The following is a 16538-nucleotide window of genomic DNA, read 5'->3' as shown; positions in this document are numbered from 1 at the left end:
TGTAGTGTAGTGTGTAGTGTAGTGTATAGTGTAGTGTATAGTGTAGTGTATAGTGTAGTGTATAATGTAGTGTATAGTAGTGTAGTGTGTAGTGCAGTGTATAATGTAGTGTATGGTAGTGTAGTCTATAGTGTAGTGTATAATGTAGTGTATAGTAGTGTAGTGTATAGTGTAGTGTATAGTAGTGTAGTGTATAGTAGTGTATAGTGTATAGTAGTGTAGTGTATAGTGTAGTGTATAGTAGAGTAGTACATAGTAGTGTAGTGTATAGTGTAGTATATAGTAGTGTAGTGTATAGTGTATAGTAGTGTAGTGTATAGTGTAGTGTATAGTAGTGTATAGTAGTGTAGTGTATAGTGTAGTGTATAGTAGTATAGTGTAGTGTAGCCAGGTACCACGCCATAAGCCCCGTGCTAAGCCAGCATTAAATTACATTTTCCCCATCCGTCAACTTCCAAGGAGTTAAATTAACAATTTTCTGCACCCTTGCAACGCGCACGCGCGCCCACGGCGTCCGGATGTTGCCCCTAGCAACGCGCACGCGCCCGGATGTTGCCCCTAGCAACGCGCACGCACGCCAACGGCGTCCGGATGTTGCCCCCTAGCAACGCGCGCGCGCGCCAACGGCGTCGGGATGTTGCCCCCCCCTTAGCAACGCGCACGCGCGCAGACGCCGTCCGGAAATTGCCCCCTAGCAACGCGCACGCGCGCCAACGCCGTCCGGATGTTGCCCCCTAGCAACGCGCACGCGCGCCAACGCCGTCCGGAAGTTGCCCCTAGCAACGCGCTGGCTACATCTGTGGAGGTCTGTGGGGAGATTTCTCATTCGAGTCGACACCTTCCAAGGTAAGGCGCACGGGGAGATTTGTTGCTTAGTATCCAACATTCAACGATCTTGGGGTGAACCTTTCGCTGCCTGTTACAGGAATCCATCGACCGTTTGGGCTCTCTCGGCAAAGTCCACGAAGGTGGGAAAAAATTTAATTGAATAGAATAAATTTTTTTTTTAAAAAAATAAAAATTTGTCGATCACGGCGTATTGGAAGAATTGAATGAAATAAAATAAATGCTCGATCGCCACGTATTCGAAGAATTATTTTGTTTTAGATTTTTATTATTTTATTGTTTCCCTTCCACGTGGTGACTTTACCGAAAGAACCAAGAATAATAATTTTATTGTTTTATATTTTTATTAGTTTATTGTTTCCCTTCTACGTGGTGACTTTACCAAAAGAACCAAAAATAATAATTTTATTGTTTTACAATAATTTTATTGTTTTATATTTGTATTATTTTATTGTTTCCCTTCCACGTGGTGACTTTACCGAAAGAACCAAGAATAATAATGTTATTGTTTTACAATAATTTTATTGTTTTATATTTTTATTATTTTATTGTTTCCCTTCCACGTGGTGACTTTACCGAAAGAACCAAGAATAATAATTTTATTGTTTTACAATAATTTTATTGTTTTATATTTTTATTAGTTTATTGTTTCCCTTCTACGTGGTGACTTTACCGAAAGAACCAAGAATAATAATTTTATTGTTTTATATTTTTATTATTTTATTGTTTCCCTTCTACGTGGTGGGGACTTTACCGAAAGAACCAAGAATAATAATTGTATTGTTTTACAATAATTTTATTGTTTTATATTTGTATTATTTTATTGTTTCCCTTCTACGTGGTGGTGACTTTACCGAAAGAACCAAGAATAATAACTTTATTGTTTTACGAGAATTTTATTGTTTTATATTTTTATTATTTAATTGTTTCCTTTCTACGTGGTGACTTTACCGAAAGAACCAAGAATATTAAATGAATGTTTGAATCTCCGAACGAGTGCATTTAGCAGGAACTTCGCTTCTCTCCGTAAAGTCGCGTGCATAGAGAAATAAGACAAATACATTCCGTTACTTTAAATAACAGATCAGTGTGCGTGTGTCAGTGTAAGTCCAAGTGTGTGTGTTATAGTCCAAGTGTGTGTGTGTGTGTGTTACAGGCTAAGTGTGTGTGTGTTAAAGTCTAAGTGTGTGTGTGTGTGTTATAGTCTATGTGTGTGTGTGTCACTGTGTGTGTGTGTTATAGTCTATGTGTGTGAGTCGCTGTGTGTGTAAGTCCATGTGTGTGTGTAAGTCCATGTGTGTGTGTGTGAGTCGCTGTGTGTGTAAGTCCAAGTGTGTGTGTGTGTAAGTCCAAGTGTGTGTGTGAGTCACTGTGTGTGTGTAAGTCCAAGTGTGTGTGTGTGAGTCGCTGTGTGTGTGTTATAGTCTATGTGTGTGAGTCGCTGTGTGTGTAGGTCCAAGTGTGTGTAAGTCCATGTGTGTGTGTGTGTCAGTCCATGTGTGTGTGTGAGTCACTGTGTTGTGTGTCACTGTGTGTGTGTGAGTCAGTGTGTTGTGTGTCACTGTGTGTGTGTGAGTCACTGTGTTGTGTGTAAGTCCATGTGTGTGTGTGAGTCGCTGTGTGTGTAAGTCGACGTGTGTGTGTGTGTAAGTCCAAGTGTGTGTGTGAGTCACTGTGTGTGTGTGTAAGTCCAAGTGTGTGTGTGTGTGTTATAGTCCATGTGTGTGTGTGAGTCACTGTGTGTGTTTGTGTGTAAGTCCATGTGTGTGTGTGTGTTATAGTCCATGTGTGTGTGTGTGTGAGTCATTGTGTGTGTGTGTAAGTCCATGTGTGTGTGTGTAAGTCCAAGTGTGTGTGTGTAAGTCCAAGTGTGTGTGTGTGTGTAAGTCCATGTGTGTGTGTGTGTTATAGTCCATGTGTGTGTGTGTGAGTCACTGTGTGTGTGTGTGAGTCACTGTGTGTGTGTAAGTCCATGTGTGTGTGTGTAAGTCCAAGTGTGTGTGTGTAAGTCCAAGTGTGTGTGTGTGTGTAAGTCCATGTGTGTGTGTGTGTGAGTCACTGTGTGTGTGTGTAAGTCCATGTGTGTGTGTGTAGTCCAAGTGTGTGTGTGTAAGTCCAAGTGTGTGTGTGTGTGTAAGTCCAAGTGTGTGTGTGTGACATAGTCCATTTGTGTGTGTGAGTCGCTGTGTGTGTGTGTGTAAGTCCATGTGTGTGTGGGTGTGTAAGTCCATGTGTGTGTGTGTCGGCCAGCACCGATGACGATTCTCTGAAACGGTCGTGGGCCTCCTTGAGTTCGACTCAGCTGCAGATGAGAATCAGCTGCGATGTGTAGTAAACATGGGACTCAAAGTTATTTCTTTCTAACACGACGTCTATTACTGCTTCAAAAACATGCACAGATTGTCCCCGACTTACGCTATTTGGATCTTACGGTGGCGATATGACAAAATCGTACGCGTGATACGTAGCTTCAGCGATTTCATTTCAGGGTTGCCACGATACAGTACGTCCAATGCATGTTAAACGTTTATATATATTTTTAATATAGCAGATAGGGATTGTTTCCTGAAAAATAATTCTTTCTATTAAATTGCAGGTAAGGCTAAGAATTTTCCTCGTTTATTTTCCCCCTTTACATTTTACCATGCGACACAGCATTGTAATTAATAAATACACGCAGTGTATAGTTTTTGTGGCACGGTACTGAAAATTGTTCTGTTTTGCTCAATTATCACCGTTCTTTAAGACCCCTTGGGTAGGCTAAGGCCATCTTCGACTTACGATATTTTTAACTTACGATAGGGGGGGGAGGGGTCGTTGTAACGCATCTCCATCTTAAGTAGAGGACTACCCCTGTTTTTAATGCTTCAGCATTCTTCACGATAAAGGTTTTTTTTTGGGGGGGGGTGAGATCGCGGCGTTATTTATAAATGTGTCGTAACCCTCCACCAACCACCCGACACGGCCAATCAGCAAAAAAAGGTGTACGTTGACAAAAAGACAAAATAGTTCGCTACTTTAGCCCCACGCCGGTACTGTTGTTGAAGAGTGAATCCACAACATTTACAGTTTGAGTAGTGCTGTGACGTTTCGCTGGTACTTACATCCAGCATCATCGGGAAATTCTGGCGAATTCTGGCGAATTTCGCGATGAAGCTGGGGATGTAATTACCAGAATTCTGGCCAATTTCATGATGATGCTGGGGATGTAATTACCAGAATTCTGGCGAATTTCCTGATGATGCTGGGGATGTAATTACCAGAATTCTGGCGAATTTCCTGATGATGCTGGGGATGTAATTACCAGAATTCTGGCGAATTTCCTGATGATGCTGGGGATGTAATTACCAGAATTCTGGCGAATTTCCTGATGATGCTGGGGATGTAATTACCAGAATTTTGGCGAATTTCCTGATGATGCTGGGGATGTAATTACCAGAATTCTGGCCAATTTCCCGATGATGTAAATGTTGTGGATTCGCTCTTCAACAACACCACCGGCGTGGGGATAAAGTAGCCAACTATTTTGTCTTTTTGTCAACGTGACACTTTTTTTTTGCTGATTGGCCGTGTCGGGTGGTGGAGGGTTACGACACATTTACAAATAACGCCGCGATCTAACCCCCCCCCCCCAAAAAAAACCTTTATTGTGAATAATATCGGTCGCGAAAGGCTGCTACGTGTTAAGCTACGCTTTAGCATTCATTAAACAACTCTGTCCATTACACTACACCCACCCCTCCAAGCAATACGGCCCTTGAGTGGTGGTGAGGTTCTGTTAATTCTGCTTGATTGGTGTGCATCTGCTCAGAGTTACTGGAAAGCTACGTTGGTTTATTACGCCATTAATTACACGCTTTCTATTATTAACTCACTCTGTCTGTTGTTGTTGTTGCTGACCTATCCTCAAATATTGTAACGCGATTTTAACCCACTTCACCAATGTGGCATCGACTAGACACTTGGTATACTGATGCCATGCTGATGACAATTACTATATCATTAAAACAAATATTTAAACGATCTTTTTACACGTTTCCTATTAACTAACGCTCTTGTTTGACCTATCCTCAAATATTGTAACGCGATTTTAACCCACTTCACCAATGTGGTATCGACTACAGACTTGGTATACTGATATCATGATGATGACAATACTCTGTTCCATCATTAAAACAAAAATTTAAAAGATCTTTTTACACGTTTTCTATTAACTCACGCTGTTGTTTCACGTATCCTCAAATATTGTAACTCGATTTTAACCCACTTCACCAATGTGGTATCGACTAGACACTTGGGATACTGATGCCATGCTGATGACAATTACTCTATTCCATCATTAAAACAAAAAAATTAAAGATCTTTTTACACGTTTCCTATTAATTCACGCTGTTTTTTCACGTATCCTCAAATATTGTAACTCGATTTTAACCCACTTCACCAATGTGGCATCGACTACAAATTTGCTATGCTTATGTCATGCTGATGACAATACTATATTCTATCATTAAAACAAATATTTAAACGATCTTTTTACACGTTTCCTGTTAACTAACGCTGTTGTTTGACCTATCCTCAAATATTGTAACTCGATTTTAACCCACTTCACCAATGTGATATCGACTAGACACTTGGGATACTGATGCCATGCTGATGACAATTACTATATTCTATCATTAAAACAAATATTTAAACGATCTTTTCACACGTTTTCTATTAACTAACGCTGTTGTTTCACGTATCCTCAAATATTGTAACTCGATTTTAACCAACTTCACCAATGTGGTATCGACTGCAAATTTGGTATACTGATGCCATGCTGATGACAATACTATATTCTATCATTAAAACAAATATTTAAACGATCTTTTTACATTATGAGACCTCCTTTGCCAGAAACAAGATATAGGAATAGGTTTTACCCTTTTAACTGGCACAAAAACTGACACCTTTATTCAAGGCATCATGTTTGTAATAACCACAACACAAGCAGTCAAAATGCAAACAAAAAAGACAACTCTGATAATGATATTGGCACTGTCCTTGAATTTGATTGGTCCACACCAGAGACGGCTTTTCTTAGAGCCCTTTAGTCTCCACTGGTGTTGGACCAGAAGACGCCAAAAGGCGTACAACTTTAAAACAGCGCACCATCAGAGTATTGAGGGCTCGGGGTGAGCATTTACATTATGAGACCTCCTTTGCCAGAAACAAGATATAGGAATAGGTTTTACCCTTTTAACTGGCACAAAAACTGACACCTTTATTCAAGGCATCGTGTTTGCAATAACCACAACACAAACCTATTCCTAGATCTTTTTACACGTTTCCTATTAACTAACGCTGTTGTTTGACATATCCTCAAATATTGTAACTCGATTTTAACCCACTTCACCAATGTGGTATCGACTACAGACTTGGTATACTGATATCATGCTGATGACAATTACTCTATTCCATCATTAAAACAAAAATTGAAACGATCTTTTTACACGTTTCCTATTAACTAACGCTGTTGTTTGACGCATCCTCAAATATTGTAACTCGATTTTAACCCATTTCACCAATGTGGTATCGACTACAGACTTGGTATACTGAAGCCATGCTGATGACAATACTATATTCCATCATTAAAACAATTATTTAAACGATCTTTTTACACGTTTCCTGTTAACAAACGCTGTTGTTTCACCTATCCTCAAATATTGTAACTCGATTTTAACCCACTTCACCAATGTGGTATCGACTACAAATTTGCTATGCTTATGTCATGCTGATGACAATACTATATTCTATCATTAAAACAAATATTTAAACGATCTTTTTACACGTTTTCTATTAACTCACGCTGTTGTTTGACGTATCCTCAAATATTGTAACTCGATTTTAACCAACTTCACCAATGTGGTATCGACTACAGACTTGGTATACTGATGTCATGCTGATGACAATACTATATTCTATCATTAAAACAAATATTTAAACGATCTTTTTACACGTTTCCTATTAACTCACGCTGTTGTTTCACGTATCCTCAAATATTGTAACGCGATTTTAACCCACTTCACCAATGTGGTACCGACTACAGACTTGGTATACTGATGTCATGATGATGACAATACTATATTCCATCATTAAAACAAATATTTAAACGATCTTTTTACACGTTTCCTATTAACTCACGCTGTTGTTTCACGTATCCTCAAATATTGTAACTCGATTTTAACCCACTTCACCAATGTGGTATCGACTACACACTTGGTATACTGATGTCATGATGATGACAATTACTATATTCTATCATTAAAACAAATATAAAATATCTTTTTACACGTTTTCTATTAACTAACGCTGTTGCTTCACGTATCCTCAAATATTGTAACTCGATTTTAACCCACTTCACCAATGTAGTATCGACTAGACACTTGGGATACTGATGCCATGCTGATGACAATTACTATATTCTATCATTAAAACAAATATTTAAGCGATCTTTTTACACGTTTCCTATTAACTCACGCTGTTGTTTCACGTATCCTCAAATATTGTAACTCGATTTTAACCCACTTCACCAATGTGGTATCGACTACACACTTGCTATACTGATGTCATGCTGATGACAATTACTATATTCCATCATTAAAACAAATATTTAAGCGATCTTTTTACACGTTTCCTATTAACTAACGCTGTTGTTTCACGTATCCTCAAATATTGTAACTCGATTTTAACCCACTTCACCAATGTGGTATCGACTACACACTTGCTATACTGATGTCATGCTGATGACAATTACTATATTCCATCATTAAAACAAATATTTAAGCGATCTTTTTACACGTTTTCTATTAACTAACGCTGTTGTTTCACGTATCCTCAAATCTTGTAACGCGATTTTAACCCACTTCACCAATGTGGTATCGACTACACACTTGCTATACTGATGTCATGATGATGACAATACTCTATTCCATCATTAAAACAAATATTTAAACGATCTTTTTACACGTTTTCTATTAACTCACGCTGTTGTTTGACGCATCCTCAAATATTGTAACGCGATTTTAACCCACTTCACCAATGTGGTATCGACTACAAATTTGCTATGCTTATGTCATGCTGAGGACAATACTCTATTCCATCATTAAAACAAAACATTTTTAAACAACTCACGTTGGCTGTAAATCACCAAGGTCCCCTTACGTTGTGGCAAGCTTCTTGGGCCACTTGCTGGAGTCGTGGAAGCTCTTCCATTACCAGTAGGGTACATTTGAAAACTATTATTTAATAACTGAGTTACTAAATAGAAAAGTTCAAATGTGTGTGTGTGTAAGTCCATGTCTGTGTGTGTAAGCCGATATTTGTGTGTGTGTGGGTCGATGCCTGTGTGTGTGTGTCAGTGGATGTCTGTGTGTGTGTAAGTCGATGCCTGTGTGTGTGTAAGTCGATGTCTGTGTGTGTGTAAGTCTATGTGTGTGTGTAAGTTGATGTCTGTGTGTAAGTCGATGTCTATGTGTGTGTGTGTGTGTAAGTCGATGTGTGTGTGTGTGTGTAAGTCGATATCTGTGTGTAAGTCTATGTGTGTGTGTGTGTAAGTCTATGTATGTGTGTGTAAGTCGATGTGTGTGTGTAAGTCTATGTGTGTGTGTGTAAGTCGATGTCTGTGTGTGTAAGTCCATGTCTGTGTGTGTGTGTAAGTGGATGTCTGTGTGTGTGTAAGTCGATGTCTGTGTGTGTGTAAGTCGATGTCTGTGTGTGTGTAAGTCTATGTGTCTGTGTGTGTGTGTAAGTCGATGTCTGTGTGTGTGTGTGTGTCTTTTTCGCCTGGGCAACGCCTGGCACTTCCCACCAGTTAATGATAAAAACAAACAAACAAAAAAGAACCCCACCCATCGCTTCCGTCTTCGAAAAGTTCGACAACGGGGGCCAATGATGCATCGGGGGCGCGAGACCTTTTGGAAGCCACAAAGACAAAGATCTCCCCGACCCCACCCACACCCGTGTTAGCCTGTGACAGACCGTCAGGGCAAGTGCTGTTAGCGAGTAGCAGCAGCAGTAGCAGCAGCAGCGCCTACAATGACTGGCGGCCACTAAGGCACCACGCAAACGGGGTTGGGTGGTCAGCGCCACCACGCCTGGCCGCCTTTGTCTTCCCCCCACCGGTCATAGCCATGTTCACTGCACACCGCTACGCCCAGGTACTCATTTGAAGCCGAGCGGACCTAGGGGAGGCCCCGGGACCGGTTCGGATAGTCGCCACCGGCGGTGCCGTCCGTGAGCGGGAACGTGGCGCAGCGTAGCGCTAACCGCTGCACCACCGCTCCCCCCACACACACACACAGACAAAAGACAAAGATCCCCCGTGTAGCCTGTAACAGACTGTAGGGGCAAGTGCTGTTAGCGAGCACCTATGAAGGCCGGAACGGTACACGGGGGGGGGGGTAGGTGGCCAGCACCACGCCCGACCGCCTTTGTCTCCCCAGTGGCGATGTTTACACACAGCACCAGGTACTCATTTGAGGCTGAGTCGACCTAGGGGAGGCCCGGGACCGGTCCAGATAATCGTCACCGGTGGTGGTGGCCGTGAGCGGGATTCGAACCCCGGGTCGCCGGGTTCATAGCGCAGCGTAGCGCTAACCGCTACACTATCGCTCCCCACACACACACAGACACACACACATGGACTATAACACACACACATACACACAGATACACACACACACATACACACACACATACACGTACACACATACATACACACACAGACACACACATACACACACACGTACACACATACATACACACACAGACACACAACAACAACACCAACGTCATTCGCCACTAAGTGGCGGTGACGTCACCACGACGTTTGTGCCAGGCCATGTGCACCTTGAGGCCACGTGGAGTGTCGAACGCCCGCTGGCAGGAGGTCACGGGGTAGACCCAGGTGCCACGGGTCGACTGACTGAGATGACTGAGATGACTGGCTGGTGCACCACCTGTGCCCTCTTATGTGCCAACTTGCTGTGCTTTAGCCACCCGGCGCTCCGCTCGTTGTTGTGAGCTTCGCTCCTCTGCCCTCCGTTGTTGTTGGAGGGCGACTACCTCCAACTGCCCAGTAGCGTCCTGCACGAGCCTCCTCCACAGAGGCCGATCTTGACACCGCTGGTACCGGTCATCGGCAAGTCCACTCAGCTCCACGTCCTCCTGTACCACATCACTCCATCTCTTCTCTAGCCCGTGCCGCGCCCGTTTAGCCCCCTCGATCCGGCCGAACAAAATCTGTTTCGGCATGCGGTGGCTGGGCATGCGGGCTACATGACCCAGCCATCGCAGCCTTGCCCGCCGGTAGAGCTCACCGATGGGACCTTGCCCAGATCTTTCAAGGATTTGTGAGCTCCTCACACAATCCAGCCTGGTTAAACCCAGGATGGATCGTAGGCAGGCCAGCCTAAATGTTTCTAACCGGCGAAGATGTTCCATTAGGGGGGGGTCCACGTTTCGCAAGCGTAGAGAAGGGAGGGAATGACCGTGGCCGAGAAGACCTGAAGCTTAGCGCGGAGCGACAGACCAGGTAGCTTCCGCGCAGCGTTACGCAACCGATGAAAATATATTGCCGCTCGACCGATTCGGAGCGAGACCTTACATACACACACAGACACATCGCCCACAGATTCGCCCCGAGGCACCGATCTAATCGTCTGCATTTATAGAACACGAAGACGTGAGTCGCTCATCGCCAAGAATTTTTTTGCATCGTTTCCCCGTGAAAGATTGAACGATAAAAAATAAATATTCCTCCAGCTGTGACCTCTTCAAATACCGCCGCTGGGGGTAAATTGCCGTGATTATTTTGTGTTGTTATTATTAGCAGCAGCAGCAGCAGTAGGCGAACTAATAAGGAAACAATTCGCGTGTTTAACCGGGGAGTCAGTTCGGTTTTTATAAAGTAAAAAAATGTTCAAAAGCGATCTGGGCCATCAAGGAGTGACAGCCGCTCGAGCAAGAGGCTCGTGGTCATCACCATCATCATCATCGTTGTTGTTGCGTGGAAATTACAAAGGCGTAGAGACCCACAGAGATGCATAGAGACCCATAGAGACACACAGAGATGCACAGAGACCCACAGAGATACACAGAGACCCATAGAGATACACAGAGACACACAGATATACACAGAGACCCACAGAGATACACAGAGACACACAGAGATACACAGAGACCCACAGAGATACACAGAGACCCATAGAGATACACAGAGACCCATAGCGATGCATAGAGACCCACAGAGATACACAGAGACACACAGCCATACGTAGAGACCCATAGACATACACAGAGACCCATAGAGCTACACAGAGAACAATGAATACACAAAGATTCATACAGATACACAGAGACCCATAGAGATACATCTAGACTCATAGACATACACAGAGACCCATAGAAATATATCGAGACCACAGAGATTCAGACACCCACAGAGATACATAGAGACCAATGAAGACACAAAGACTGATAGAGATACTTAGAGACCCACAGAGATACACAGAGACCCACAGAGATACACAGAGACCCATAGAGATACACACAGATATGCATAGAGACACAACAACAACCGCCATTCGCCACTAAGTGGCGGTGACGTCACCACGACGCTTGTGCCAGGCTATGTGCACCCTGAGGACACGTGAAGTGTCGAACGCCCGCTGGCAGGAGGTCACGGGGCAGACCCAGGTGCCACGGGTCGACTGACTGAGATGACTGGCTGATGCACCACCTGTGCCCCCTACTGTGCCAATCTGCTGTGCTTTAGCCACCCGGCGCTCCGCTCGTTGTTCTGAGCGTCGCTCCTTCGCCCTCCGTTGTTGTTGAAGGGCGACTACCTCCACCTGCCCAGTAGTATCCTTCACGAGCCTCCTCCACAGAGGCCGATCTTGACACCGCTGGTACCAGTCATCGGCAAGTCCACATAGTGAGAATATTATTGTGTTATTTTATTTTATCAATTTATTATTTTATTCTCATTCTACGTGACTTTACCGAAAGAACCAAAGAAGAAGTCCACTCAGCTCCACGTCCTCCTGTACCACATCACTCCATCTCTTCTCTAGCCCGTGCCGCGCCCGCTTAGCCCCCTCAATCCGGCCGAACAAAAGCTGTTTCGGCATGCGGTGGCTGGGCATGCGGGCTACATGACCCAGCCATCGCAGCCTTCCCCACCGGAGGAGCTCACCGATGGGACCTTGCCCAGATATTTCAAGGATTTGTGAGCTCCTCACATAATCCAGTCTGGTGAAACCCAGGATGGATCGTAGGCAGGCCAGCCTAAATGTTTCTAACGGGCGAAGATGTTCCATTAGGGGGGTCCACGTTTCGCAAGCGTAGAGAAGGGAGGGAATGACCGTGGCCGAGAAGACCTAAAGCTTAGTGCAGAGCGACAGACCAGGTAGCTTCCACACAGCGTTACGCAACCGATGAAAAGATATTGCCGCTCGACTGATTCGGAGTGAGACCTCTGCTGTTAAACTGGAGCCAGTCATAAGCACACTGCCCAGGTATGGGAAACTCTCCACTCTCTCCACAACTGCCCCATCACCGATTGGGAGTTGTGGGGATGGAGTGTCCGATGGTACAAAATACCCAGGCAGGTGCTTAGTTTTGGTGGGGCTGATGGTAAGGCCCCACCTCTCAGTGGCACGCTCCAGTCTCAGCAGCAGCGTCTCCAGCTCCTCCTCTGAATGAGCAGCTATTACCAAATCATCAGCATACATAACGTGGTTGAGCAATAGGGAGCCATCCCTTGACCGCACCCGGGCATCGATCAGCCTCCCATTATATCTGTACCATATGGAGATTCCCCCGGTACAGCTATTGAAGGCTTCACGAACTACGTGGTCAAAATAGATGTTAAATAATGTGGGAGCCAGAGGACATCCCTGTCGCACCCCAAGGTGTACAGAGAATGGCTCTGACTCCCAGCCATGTAGTTTTACCCGGGCCCGCTCACCATCATGAAGGTCCTTAATGATCGTGAGCAGAGGGTCGGCTACTCCAAAAGCACGAAGAACAACCCAGAGCCCAGGCCTACTGATGGTATCATAGGCCTTGACCAGGTCAATAAAGCAGAGATGTAGGTCTTGTTGGAATTCCCTACACCTCTGCTGTAGCAGACGGACAGAAAATATGGCATCTGTGCAGGACCGCCCTTTCCTGAAACCGCATTGGGGCTCCGCAAGCCTCTCCTCAGCGTGCCTGGCAAGGCGATGCTGAATAATCCTTGCCAGGACCTTTCCCGGCACACTGAGGAGTGAGACGCCCCTGTAGTTGTTACAGTCTGTGCGGTCCCCCTTCAGAGACACAGACACACACACACAGACACACACCTGGACACACACACAGACAGACGCCTAGACATACACACAGACACATACACAGACAACAACAACCGCCATTCGCCACTAAGTGGCGGTGACGTCACCACTACGCTTGTGCCAGGCCATGTGCACCTTCAGGCCACGTGAAGTGTCGAACGCCCGCGGGCAGGAGGTCACGGGGCAGACCCAGGTGCCACGGGTCGACTGACTGAGATGACTGGCTGATGCACCACCTGTGTCCCCTACTGTGCCAACCTGCTGTGCTTTAGCCACCCGGCGCTCCGCTCGTTGTTGTGAGCGTCGCTCCTCCGCCCTCCGCACACACACACACAGACACACACACAGACACACACACATAGAGACACACACACAGACACACACACAGACACAATATCACAATAACCGCCATTCGCCACTAAGTGGTGGTGACGTCACTACGACGCTTGTGCCAGACAGACACACACCTGGACAGACACACACCTAGAGACACACACAGACACAGACACACACACACAGACACACACAGACACACACACAGACAGACACACAGACACACACAGACACACACACACACAGACACACACACAGACACACACACACAGACACACAGACAGACACACACACAGACACACAGACAGACACACACACACAGACACACAGACAGACACACACACAGACACACACACACACACACAGACACACACACACAGACACACAGACACACACACACAGACACACAGACAGACACACACACACAGACACACAGACACACACAGACACAGACACACACACAGACAGACACACACACACAGACACACACACAGACATACACACACACAGACACACAGACACACACACACAGACACACACCGTCCACAGATTCGCCCCGAGGCACCAATCTAGTCGTCTGTATTTATAGAACATGAAGGCGTGAGTCGCTCATCGCCCAGAATTTGGTTGCATCGTTTCCCGTCAAAGAAAAAAATTCAAATCTTCTTCTCGGTGTGACCTCTTCAAATACCGCCGCTGGGGGTAAATTGCCGTGATTATTTTGCGTTATTATTATTAGCAGCAGCAGCAGTAGGCGAACTAATAAGGAAACAATTCGCGTGTTTAACCGGGGAGTCAGTTCGGTTTTTATAAAGTAAAAAATGTTCAAAAGCGATCTGAGCCATCAAGGAGTGACAGCCGCTCGAGCAAGAGGCTCGTGGTCATCACCATCATCATCATCGTCGTTGTTGTTGCGTGGAAATTACAAAGGCGTAGAGACCCACAGAGATGCATAGAGACCCACAGCCATACGTGGAGACCCATAGAGATACATAGAGACCCATAGAGACACACAGAGACCCACAGAGATACACAGAGATACATAGACATACACAGAGACACACAGCCATACGTAGAGACCCATAGAGATACACAAAGACCCACAGAGATACACAGAGACCCACAGAGATACACAGAGACCCACAGAGATACACAGAGACACATAGAGATAGACAGAGACCCATAGAGATACACAGAGACCCATAGAGATACACAGAGACCCACAGAGATACACAGATACCCATAGAGATACACAGAGACCTATAGAGATACACAGATACCCATAGAGACACACAGAGAGACACAGAGATACACAGAGACCCATAGAGATAGACAGAAACCCACAGAGATGCACAGAGACCCATAGAGATACACAGAGACACATAGAGACCCATAGAGACACATAGAGATACACAGAGACCCATATAGATACACAGAGACCCACAGAGATGCACAGAGACCCACAGCGATACACAGAGACACACAGAGATACACAGAGACGCATAGAGACCCATAGAGACACATAGAGATACACAGAGACCCATAGAGATACACAGAGACCCACAGATATGCACAGAGACCCACAGAGATGAACAGAGACCCATAGAGATACACAGAGACACACAGAGATACACAGAGACACATAGAGACCCATAGAGACCCATAGAGATACACAGAGACCCACAGAGATGCACAGAGACACACAGAGATACACAGAGACATATAGAGACCCATAGAGACACACAGCCATACGTAGGATGGAGGAGGAGGTGGAGCAGGGAGTGGAGGATGGAGGAGGTGGAGGAGGTGGAGGGAGTGGAGGATGGAGGAAGAGGTGGAGCAGGTGGAACAGGGTGGAGGAGGTGGAGGAGGTGGAGGAGGAGGTGGAAGGAGTGGAGGAGGTGGAGCAGGGTGGAGGAGGAGGAGGAGGTGGAGGGAGTGGAGGATGGAGGAGGAGGTGGAGGTGGAGGGAGTGGAGGATGGAGGAGGAGGTGGAGGAGGAGGTGGAGGGAGTGGAGGATGGAGGATGGAGGATGAGTAGGAGGAGGAGGTGTAGGACGTCATCGTCGTGAGATGACGCGACTGGGCGCGCCTCCTCTCCCCGGGGCGACGTTTTCGAGGCTCCCCGCGGCCGTGGAGGGCGGCGACCCCCACGGCACCGCCAGCCGCTCGCCCATAAAAAGGCGACGACTCTCAAGCAGTGGCATCACTCCGCCTGACACCTCCAGGACCACCCCAGGACCACTCCAGGACCACTCCAGGACCACTCCAGGACCACCCCAGGACCACTCCAGGACCACTCCAGGACACCGCCGATTCCCCTCTGCATCCTCTCCACGTGCCCACCATGGCTCAGAGCATCGTGCCCCTGGTGGTCGTGTTGCTCGCCGGCTCGCTGGCTCTCAGCAACGCGAACGTGAGTCCTGGACCCTACTGGAGGGGAGCCTTAGTCTGGCTCTGTGAGTCTCAGTGATTAACACTGAACCCTGTGGGAGCCTTAGTCTGGCTCTGTGAGCATCAGTGATTAACACTGAACCCTGTGGGAGCCTTAGTCTGGCTCTGTGAGCATCAGTGATTAACACTGAACCCTGTGGGAGCCTTAGTCTGGCTCTGTGAGCATCACTGATTAACACTGAACCCTGTGGGAGCCTTAGTCTGGCTCTGTGAGCATCACTGATTAACACTGAACCCTGTGGGAGCCTTAGTCTGGCTCTGTGAGCATCAGTGATTAACACTGAACCCTGTGGGAGCCTTAGCCTGGCTCTGTGAGTCTCAGTGATTGACACTGAACCCTGTGGGAGTGAGCCTTAGTCTGGCTCTGTGAGCATCAGTGATTGACACTGAACCCTGTGGGAGCCTTAGTCTGGCTCTGTGAGCATCAGTGATTAACACTGAACCCTGTGGGAGCCTTAGTCTGGCTCTGTGAGTCTCAGTGATTAACACTGAACCCTACGGGAGGGAGCCTTAGTCTGGCTCTGTGAGTCC

General features: G+C 46.0%; 1 protein-coding gene across 13 annotated transcripts in view; it reads left to right on the top strand.

The window, feature by feature from the left end:
- Positions 1 to 15751: 15751 nt before the first annotated feature.
- Positions 15752 to 16538, top strand: part of LOC116957072 (chondroitin proteoglycan 2-like) — a 44538-nt gene continuing 43751 nt past the window's right edge. For 8 of the 13 annotated variants that reach the window (XM_032979007.2, XM_076055036.1, XM_032979001.2 and 5 more), the window contains exon 1: positions 15753 to 15969. In XM_032979007.2, the coding sequence (XP_032834898.2) occupies positions 15901 to 15969 (69 nt within the window). In that variant the 5' untranslated portion in view covers positions 15753 to 15900. Of the gene's footprint in view, positions 15970 to 16538 lie in introns of all 13 variants that reach the window. The other 5 variants (XM_076055033.1, XM_076055031.1, XM_076055030.1 and 2 more) reach the window with 1 other exon arrangement.

The sequence above is a fragment of the Petromyzon marinus genome, chromosome 69 (assembly GCF_048934315.1).
Source record: "Petromyzon marinus isolate PM22_M1 ecotype Great Lakes invasive population chromosome 69, UKy_Petmar_22M1.pri1.0, whole genome shotgun sequence".
In the NCBI taxonomy this organism is placed as follows: domain Eukaryota; kingdom Metazoa; phylum Chordata; class Hyperoartia; order Petromyzontiformes; family Petromyzontidae; genus Petromyzon; species Petromyzon marinus.
The sequence above is the reverse complement of the archived record's forward strand: the minus strand, read 5'-3'. Positions and strand labels throughout refer to the sequence as shown.